This window comes from Sparus aurata, chromosome 17 (genome assembly GCF_900880675.1).
Source record: "Sparus aurata chromosome 17, fSpaAur1.1, whole genome shotgun sequence".
Lineage (NCBI taxonomy): Eukaryota > Metazoa > Chordata > Actinopteri > Spariformes > Sparidae > Sparus > Sparus aurata.
In genome coordinates this window covers 37141728-37152253 of record NC_044203.1, presented here as the reverse complement: position 1 = coordinate 37152253, position 10526 = coordinate 37141728, and the positions used below count along the sequence as shown (strand labels likewise).

The 10526-nt window shown below is 43.7% G+C and overlaps 1 protein-coding gene across 2 annotated transcripts; it reads left to right on the top strand.

The window, feature by feature from the left end:
* The first annotated feature begins 3423 nt into the window (after positions 1-3423).
* LOC115567129 (protein asteroid homolog 1-like) lies at positions 3424-9814 on the top strand. Of its 2 annotated transcripts, none has more exons than XM_030393397.1 (6): positions 3424-3566; positions 5439-6276; positions 6454-6756; positions 7673-7877; positions 7995-8130; positions 8937-9814. In XM_030393397.1, the coding sequence occupies exons 1-6, from the start codon at positions 3451-3453 to the stop codon at positions 9349-9351; spliced, it is 2013 nt and encodes a 670-aa protein (XP_030249257.1). In that variant the 5' UTR covers positions 3424-3450; the 3' UTR covers positions 9352-9814. The 2 variants fall into 2 exon arrangements, with proteins under 2 accessions (XP_030249257.1, XP_030249255.1); XM_030393395.1 differs by having other exon boundaries at positions 3436-3577; positions 5444-6276.
* The last annotated feature ends 712 nt before the right edge of the window (positions 9815-10526 follow it).

The following is a 10526-nucleotide window of genomic DNA, read 5'->3' as shown; positions in this document are numbered from 1 at the left end:
CATACGCTGCAGCAGTTTGAAGACCTCGGTGTCAAACTCCACAAAAGCATGCATCAACTCCACAGAATTGCCCCTGTTTGCGCTGCCAGTGGCCTCACTGTGACCCCTGAACGCTTGCTCTTGGCGCGCAAGGTACAGGGCTGCAACGATGAGTCTCATTAAAATATCCCGGTGTTTCTTCACCTGCTCATTGTGCTTCGTTGTGCTCAGACTTTTTGCCAAATCCAGAGCCTCGTTAATCCAAGCTTGGCGCTAGCAGCTAGCCACTCGGTGCGGACGTAATTCTCCTCATTAAAAGTCCGAAAACTTTTCTTCATCTCAGTAAGGAGCTCTAGTGTTGGTGTTAGCCTGCCGTCAGATTTAATTCGGACTTGAGTTGCTGCTGTAGAGGCAGTTTAGTAAAATTATTTTTTACTAAATACTCCAAATCTCCACCCTCCATACTTGCGCTTAATATTTTTGCTAGCTTACCAAGTATTGACACAAAACAACAACTTCCGTCATTTCATTCAATGACGTTAACGTACTGTGATTTGATTGGCCTGAAGCCAACGAGTTTGTGGCTTCCCTTAACACTGTCCTGACCAATCACAGGGGAGCAGTGTCGTGACAAAAGCCTCACCTGATTGGTCAATCATTCTTTTTTTTTTTTTCACGAAGGGAGGCCAGCTCAGCTTGGCCTCCTCACAGAGAACAGAGTGCAGTACCATGTTTTCAACGCTCATTCACCACGTAACATTTAGAGGGGCGCTGTTTTACACATTATGAAACGCTCAATAGTTAATGAAGAGAGACGAGGAGGAGACGACAGGCAAAACACAGAAGGATTACGTAAACTGTTAAAAAAAAGTCTTTTTATTAAATGACGGTTATATTCTGAAAAAAGTGAGGAAGCCTGGCTTCCCTTGGCCTCTGCAAGAAAACGCCACTGATTAGAACATCAGCATACTGTCATACAGTACTCTAAAACTAGGCCTACTCTACATTCCAGCCCTGAAGGTTACAGGGGAAGATGAAGAGTTGCTCTCTCCATGTGGTTCCTCCAGGCCTTTTAGGTTGAGGCAGCTTCTTCACCAAATCACTTTGGGAACATGTGCCACATCATTTTCCTTTATGGCAAATGTGGGTCTCTCCCACTCTTTTGTGTTTCCCTGGATTCTTGTGAGAAATTGTGCAAGTATTTCGTCATCCTTAACTTTCTCAACCATGCCAATGTAACGGACGCTCCTGTGTTTGGTTGCAAAGTTAATTATGGCAAAGTCACCCACGGACAGATCTGTGTTTCCTGGATCATTTCTCTCATCCTCAGAGCTCTCTTTGTCAGACACATTGCCAAGTGGGACATCACTCTCCTCAGAGCTGAAAACTACGATTTTTTTTTTGGTTGCTTTCTTTATCGGTTTTTCCTTTTCTTTGATATTTTGCTTTTTCCCTGCCAGTTTCTTTTGTCTTTCTTTATAAGCCTTTTCAATTGCCTGCTTCTCAGGAGTATCAGTTAGGATGGCTGTCTTCACACGCTTTCGTTTGGTTTGTGTTCTGGGGAGACATTTGGGAAGTGTCTCACTTTACCCCACCACCACCATTTTAGAAAAAACAACCTCTCTTAGCAATTAAGACTAATCTTCAGCTAGCATCATCACATGGTTTTATATATTGGTAGTTCATCAACATGTATGACATAAGTTTTTCTACCTGAATCAGTTTGCTTTGGCACAACAGTTGATTAAGTTGACAGCAAGAAAATTTACTTTTACATGCAAAAAATATATTTTTGTGAAAAAAACATGCTTACTACAACAGAATAAGGTCCTCTCCTTCATGGCCAGTGGGAAATGGGAGGGGCTTGAAAACATAATGGTCACATGACCACAAATGTGTTCCGTTGCCTAGATACAAGGGGTGTCTCACATTACCTCGTTCTCCCCTACATTTTATATTTATTGAAATTTAGAGTTTTTAACAAAGTAAGTTAAAACATATGTTTTTATTTATGAATATTGGAGGCAATGATCGACCAGGTTCATAATCTGTTTCTCCAGTTTAATTACATGATATCAATCTATGCAAAATGTAATTGTATTTACACTTTTGATACTTGAGTACATTTAATATCAGATACTTTAAGACTTTTACTTGAGTACTGTTCATGTGTGTGACTTTCCTTTTCTTTCCTTTTACTCAGTATGAGTTTCTCATATCTCACATTTTAACAAATACAGTCGAGCTATAATGTCTTTAATCATCCAAAGGGTGAGTCTGTTTACTTTGGCTGTAAAAATGCTCCTGAAAGGTTCTGACTCATGACTGTATGATGGGTTTGTCATGTTGACTTCTGTTTCCTCTGAAGTGAAACAGAACTGATCCGTGCAGTAAACAGGCAGCTGGTTTCCGTTTCCCAGCTGATGTGTTGTAAATGCTGTCAGCTGTTCACAGCTGTAGTTCCTTCGTCCTCCTCTGGGGCTCCTGCAGGTTTTATTTTCCCTTTCCAAACTCAGACCGGTTCAGCTGGTTCTGGACTTCTGTTCCTGTTTATTTATGTTCCTCTGGTTCTGTGTTTGTTATCGACATGCTGACATGGAAGAGTATTTACTCTGTACTGTTCTACTCTGAAACATCTCTGAGGGACACATTTAGTTCTTATTTTACATTTTTAGTTACTAGTTTCTTTTCAGGTTAAATTGTTCTTATAAAAAACATTAGTTTATATTTAACATCATGTCATTATATTATAAAATCTGATTAACTGTCACAGAGAGGTTTCCTACAGTGTGTAAAGATGTCAAATAAACTCAAACGTGACGACTGAAATGCCTCTTGCATCTTATTGCATCACTGATAATATTCTAATAATATCTGAATAATAAAATGGGTCCAGTTTGCATAAGTACTTTTACTTTTGATCCATTAAATATTATGTAAGAAAACGTAAACGCGTATGGTTAGAAAACTTTATATGTTAAATTAAGTTGATGAAGCGAAGAACACTGAGTCTGCTGCTGATGTTTTACTGCGACAGCAGAGCAAGATCACGAGTGCTCGCAAGGAAAATCAACAACAAGAAAATTCTCACATTCTATCAAAATATATTCACATTATTACAACACACAAACTTAAAACATTAGAACAAGAAACATTTCTTGGCAGGTCCAGTCCTGGATATTTTTTGCCCTCTGCACATTAAACTGGGTTAATTATTTCTGTCCTTTACTGTGAAACTGTTTATTATGTATCCCAGTAAAGACTAAATAAAGGACTGTGTGTGTCCTCTTCTTCTCTCTGTCAGTATTCAGTATTCATGTTGTGTTTTTATAACCCTGTGTTCTGTGTTCTTGCAGCAGTTTGGTGACGAATGAAGAGTGATGATGTCAGGAAAGTGAAACTTAAGGAATGTCTCAGTCAAAGGTATAAGAGCAGCAGAGATAAGACTTTCTGGGCACAATCAAACCGAGGATGGGTGTTCAGGGACTGACCACATTCTTAGAGACTCACCAGCAGATCTACCGGGACGTCCAGTTCCGGATGAGCCGTCTGGTGATCGATGGCTGCAACCTGCTCCACTTGCTGTACTTTGACTCAGGTAGGACAGAAAGTATTCTGACTGTGGTGCTGGACTCCACAGGTGCTCCAGGTCAGAAATACTTAACTTTTACTCTCATCTGACAGCTACTCTGCAGAGTCATTGTTTAAACAGTTTAATTTAAACTCTTATTTGATTGTCAGGTATTTTTTGTGAGGTGTTGTAGTTCATTTAACCTACTCTATAACTATAACTACTCTATAACTATAACTACTCTATAACTATAACTACTCTATAAATCTGGTGGGAAGTTTAATCCATGACAGTGCATCATATTTAATAAGCTGATCATTGGTGCCTTGAACACAGAAGAGTATGATATAATCAGCAGCTTATTTATGTATAATAAACAGCTGTAACTCTACAGTGTGTTTATCAGTTTAGCCTATCAACGCCCAAGTGACAGCAGCCCATCCGGTTACTTAGTCTTTGCGTCATGCCCCGCACCCCTTCTGTGTCAACAGTGTGACCGGCTCTGAAAATAGATTCTGGGTCTCTGCCAGTTTAATAGCATAAAATAAGAATATCATGTGGATTTTTAGCTTTTAGGAGCCCAAATCTGATGGTCAGAGGTGAACAATCATGTTATATTGTAGTCGATCTACGTTCGGCATCATTATATAAAAAATGAAGTAACAGTGGCTGAGGTTCAGTCTGCGCCTGACACACAAAACTACTTTATTGGGTCCAGGTAATTTTTCTGTCATCTGTCATCTTTTCTGTCTTTACATCGCTGTGGTGAAGCTGTCTCTGTTTAATAAGAACTACTCAGTTTAGCTTCACTTGTTAAATTACACTTTTTATAAAGTTCATCATTAGAAAGTAGCTTCAACGTCAGCTCAGTTTTATATGTGTTATTAACATTAAAACAGCCTCCGCCCCAACACTCAGTGTTGCCAGATCAGATTGACAGTTTCCAGCCCAATCACATCTTAGAACCCACCGAATCCAATAAAAACCAGCCTAAACTATGATGTTGCCAGACACCCGTGTAAACCCGCAAAATCATAACACATGCAATAGAAAACACATCCAGAGCTTCATATCTGCATCAAATAACCAGACATACATGATAGATAAATACCAACAAGAGCGCAGTAAATCAACCATAGGCTACACAAATTGCAAAATGAACCTCTGGCATCCTGGTGCCAGGCCCAGATTATAATAATGCCAGCTGCACGTAAAAAGATGCACTTTTAAGCCGTGTAGGCCTAATACATTTCATTATTTACATCACAAATTTTTTTTTTTTTTCGATTTTTCACCATATTTTTCACCTGTAGTCTATTTTGTTTTTTTTGTAGATTACAGGGAGTTCTTCTGACTTCAGCGTACATTATTTAATACAGGCAGGAGCAGGTCACCAAATCATAAAGGAACAACTTCCTCATTCCTATCTGGACCAAACTTTACATGTTTGATAAGAGTCCAGCCCTGAACACAATATACAGTCATAGTCACAGTGCCCTATGTTGGACATAGGAAATTACATTTAATCCCTTGCCGCACTGTCCGAAACACAGACAGTTAAGAGATGCGTAGACAATAATCAGGCAATGGGGCCGGGTAAGCAGCACGCCCCAACACGCATGGACCACAAGGGCCCGATTAATTACACAATAGAATTTACACAAATTTATAAGATTATTAAGATATTTAACACAAAACCATAAAAGGGAAGATTACTTTATAACATTTGCATTTGGTGGCGAAGCAAATCCACAATAATAAATCTTGAGTCAGGTTCAGATCAGTCTGCTCCTCATGCAGCGCCTCTGCTCAGTGAATACCTTGTTAGGTAACAAGCAGAACACTATGTTTGTTAGTAACTGCTTGTTCTGTTTCCTTTGGTGGATCGCTCAGGTCTGGACCAGAACCATGGTGGGGAGTATGCTGCGTTTGAGAACCAGGTTGAGAAGTTCATTGCAGCGCTCAGAGCCTGTGAGATCAAACCGTACGTGGTGCTGGACGGAGGCACGGACCCCACCGACAAGAAGCTTGAAACAGTGATGCAGAGAGCTAAGGATCGGATCCAGAGAGCCCATCTAGCGGCGGTGGGGGGCAGCCAGGAGAACATCGTGCCACAGCTGGTCAATATGGTGTTCAGACAGACGCTGGCCCGGCTGGAGGTCCCGGTGGCTAAGTGCTACGGGGAGGCCGACCAGGAGATTGCCGCCCTCGCCAATGAGTTGAACTGTCCGGTGCTCTCCAGAGACAGCGACTTCTACATCTTTGACCTCTCAGCAGGGCTGCTGCCGATCTCTCATTTCCAGTGGGAGGCGCTGGGGCAGAGCGGCTCGCGGTGCTACATCCCCTGTAAGAACTACAAAACCTCCAACATCTGTATCCTCTTCAACATCCAGCCGCAGCTCCTACCTGCCTTCGCCGCTTTGGCCGGGAACGACTACGTGAAGCTGCAGAGGATGGAATCTTTCATCCGCTGGGCTCAGTTCTGCCCAGCAAGCGCTGTGAAACTGAGCCGCCTGGAAGGGCTGCTCTGCTGGCTGAGGAGCTTCCACCAGCCTCAGGAGGCCTTCGAGGCGGCGCTGGGGCTGATGGGAACGCTGAGCGGGAAGAGAAAGGCAGAGTTACTGCAGGGCTTGCATCTGGGCATGGAGGAGTACCGGCTCCCTCCCAGCACCCTGAAGAGGTTCTTCCTCCACGGGACAGCACCTCCATTCCCAGCAGAGGAGGAGGTAAAAAAATCCTTTACTCAAAGCCTGGTGCAACCAAACAAACACTACAGAACTTGTAGCAACGAAGGCCGACTGTTGCATTTCTTCGCCCAGTAAATAAACTCAGACGTGTTCAGTGAAGCTCTGAAGGTCATTTGACTAAATATACTGACTTTGTTCTGCTCTGTCCTTCTGCAGACGGTGGGTCTTGTCCCAGACTGGATCCGGCTGCCGTTTACGCAGGCCCGGCTGCCTTCAGACATCCTGGACGTGCTGCTGCTGCAGAGGATGAACCTTGGCTACCCCGTGGCCCACGCTGACACACCCAGCGCCTACCTGACGTCCAGGCCGATCCGCCAGGTGATGTACGGGCTGCTGCTGGGTTGCAGAGGGGGGCCGGTTCAGGAGAGAGACAGAGAAGGACTCCAGCTGAAGTTCATCCCAGTCCAGCCAGCCTTCAGAGGGGTCGCCAAGCAGCTGCAGCTCAACTCACTGGACAAGGTGAAGCTTTCAGGGTTCAATAGCCCTTTTTAGAATAAAAAGGCGGCAATGTGTAACCCTGTCTATCTAAAATGGAGACGTAATATTCCTCCTTGTCCAAAAGCTGCCTTGGAGGTAAGCGTAAATGTGATGTGACGTTAAGCTCGAAGTTGGGCTGTGAACAGTGACAATGAATTTGTCTTTAAAATAAGAGCTTTACATTGCACCCCATTGGAGTTTAGAACTGGGTTCTTAGCGGGGGGCTTAATTTGAAAGTAGCGACTGTTCGTGGCTTGCCGCTACAACAACAAGCGGACACAACCAAACAGAGACCGAGGAGACGCTAGCATCTCCCGGATCCCAGCGGCTGTCCAGTTGCTCATCTTGACGTTCGCGGATGAAGTGATGGACTGACTGCTGTAATCAGCTGTTTCCTGGTTTTTAAACTTCCTGGCTGTAGGTCGCAGAACAGTGCAGGTCATCGACACCTCCGCCCATTTTATGCAGGGGCGGGCACATTGAAGCCTCGGATTTAGATAGCAGGCAAGGCGGAAATAAGTGTACCCTCAGAGGCTGCAAATCGCCGGACCAAAACAGACCCCCAATTTGCCGCCCTCTGTCTAAAACCACGGACCGGGCTGCCAAAAGGACGGGCAAATTGGCGGCTTGCTGCCCTGTCTAAAAACGGCTAACGAAACTGACAGGAAGTGAGAGAGAGATGAGGCGACATTTTGTAACACGCTGTAAAACACAACAGTTTAATTTCAAAGCTCAGGAGGAGCGAGTCAGTTTTTATTTTAAGTCCCATCATATGAGCTGAATACTTATTGTTATGACAACATTGTGCTGTCTGTCATATTAATGTTTAGATAAAGTTACAGTGAACTTGATAACATAACTTCACATTGACCCGTCTTCTCCTGTGTGTCGGCTGCAGGCAGAGGCCTCTCAGCGTCTGCAGGTGTTGCTGGAGGCTCTGGGGGTGACGGAGGCCTCTCTGAGCCACCTGCTACCTCAGCTGCGCCTCCTGGTGGCCGTCACCTGCTACTGGATGCAGAGAGCTCAGCCTCGTCCGGACGAGAGGCTGCTGAGGGCGCTGCTGCTGGGAGTGACAAACGGAGACGCTCTGAGACGCCGCGCAGGTATTAAACACGAACATGTCCTGACAGCTGAGGACACTTTGATATCTGGGCTATTTTCTGTCATCACGTTATCTGATAAATCACTGTGGTGTGTGTGTGTGTGTGTGTGTTTGGCAGATCTGCAGATTCAGAATCACCAAAAGCTGGATGTGTGCGTGGCTCACGCTTTTAGCCAATGGCAGGCGTGCATGAAGGACAGCATCCAGCTGAACCAGCTGCTGGGCTACCCGTTACCTGAACCACAGATCGCCAAGTGAGTGACAGAAATATTAAACCTAGAAACATCAGATATAATTTGAAAACAGACAGGAAAAAGTTTACTGCACAATGAGTCCTTTTACTTTTCATACCAAAAGCACATTTTGCTGATAAGACTTTTATTCTGACATGGTCACAAACGGATAAATCACCTTATTGTTATGTTTTAAGAAAAGTGAGAGTCTTTCTTTCAGTTGCTTAAAAAAAATGCAGCTGCTGGCCAGATCAAAATCTGTAAGAGATGGTGGTGCTCATGTTACTTTTGTCAACATGGGGAGCTAGACACAACAAAAAGTCAAAGTTTCTTGTAGCTTCTAGCACAGGATCTGCTTACTATGGTGGCCGACAGGTGCAAATTACAACAGCAAGTTGGGAAACGTTATTGCAAATTCCAAAAACAAAGACATTAACAGAAACACATCAGAATTCGTCAAACGGAAAGGGCGGGACTTGTTGAACCTGAGTCTCACCCTTCCCGCTGTGATTTGCATGTCGGCCACCTTAGATTACCTCTTCAACCACAACTTCCTTTTTATGGTTTTTAAAGGTACAGATAATACCTTTACCTGTACACCAGGACACATGACACATTTTATGATCTAGTTTGTTCCCAGTGTACTGACGTATTTATGACTTCCTGCTTTCATTCATGTCCATGTAAATGTTTGTAGGTTTTTGCTTCATTCCTCAAAATTGATGAAATAAGGACGGATAGGTGACACCTCGACTCACCCAGGTGATGTCCCTGATTCCACCCTGGCTCTTGTTTGATCTCTGTCTTGTCCTTCTGTTGCTGTCCAGGTTGTATGAGGGGATGTTGGTCCACAATCTTGTCCACCAGATGAGGACAAGAAAAATGAAGTGGCTGAAGTACAACCCCTCAAGTGTGAAACAGTACAAAGCCATGCTGTCCGTCGTCCACCAGTCTCTCAGACAGGAAGCGTCAAAACCCTCAGTCACTCAGACGACACCAACGTCTCCACGCCAGCAGCATCAGGGTGACCTGACCGCCAGCCTGCAGCAGCTCTTCCTCCAGTACGAAGATGACGAGGAGACTGCAACTGAAGCCTACAGCGTGGTCAGAGCACTGCAGGACCAAGAGCTGGATGACTTGCTGTCGGTGAGAACTCGTTACAGAGCCAGAGAGAGAATCAACTCTGGCAAAAACCCAGACCTGGTCCTAAAGAAGGAGCGCAGGGGGGTGGACATAATGTGAGCCGAGTCGTCCAGTTCAGGTTTTCGATTTCTGGACAAAGACCCCAGTTCTGACTTCAGTCCACGTTTTAAGTAAAGATGTGCAGAGGAATTTCTGGCCACTAGGAGGCAGTGTAACATGTAAACACAGTTAAACACAATTTAATGCTCCTTTTCTGATCTGTGGTGATGTTTTAACATCTGAACCAACATTAGGTTGTTTTTTATAGATTTTTTTATACTATGATTATCTATCTTTGTAAAAAAAATCTTTTGCATTAATTTCTGAACTACTTGTGATAAATCTTTATATTTGTAAATGTTTTTCTGTTAAATTCTTATTAGTATTTTGCACAATGAATCCAAGAATTAAGGAATACACGTTAGGAAATCTTAAATCTCTGTTAGTGTGTTTTTACTGTGTATTTATCAGGCTGTGTTTTATGAAGGGTGTGTGAGAAATAAACTTTGTTCTGCTGATAAAACCTGTGTGGATATAAAATGATTGTTGATGATGTCAGGAGGGTTCAACCTCAGAGCAGACTCTGTAGTAACTGTGGTTCTGGTTTCTCATATCAGAATCCGATTGAGGATCTAGTTTTACTGAAGTGGAGTCAGAACCATCAGTAAAAGGGGCAGAACCATCTAAAGGAGAAGTTTATATTTGCATGTATAGTTGTCAGATATTGTTTTAACATTTAAGTACTTCAGATATTTTATTCTCACCGACTCTTATTTCTTATAATCTCTCCATTATTTTATATATCTATATGAGAAGGAGCGACTGCATCAGATGGAGAAGCAGCCAGAATTTCTGCTTTAATAATCGGCGAACGAATATGTAAATATTGCACATCAGTAGAAATGTTCTTATTTCGAGCACCACTGCTCAGACCGGCCTGTGAGCTCTCTGCTGGTCGTCTGTGATTCACTGTCTCGTATTAACGCCTCCTCAGATGAGTCTCGTGTTGGGCTCAACTATTCAGTAATATCGCAGGCGAGCGCCTGGTGGCCGGGTCTTTGCTCACGGGACCCGGCAAAAATTCTGGCAAAACCATACGGCGCCTCAGGAAGGGGAAGCAGTCCTCCACCAACACTGTTTACGGTGGAGGTGGGGAGCTGTTGACCTTGACTGGGGATATCCTTGGGTGGTGGAAGGAACACTTCGAGGATCTCCTCAATCCCACTGATGCTGGG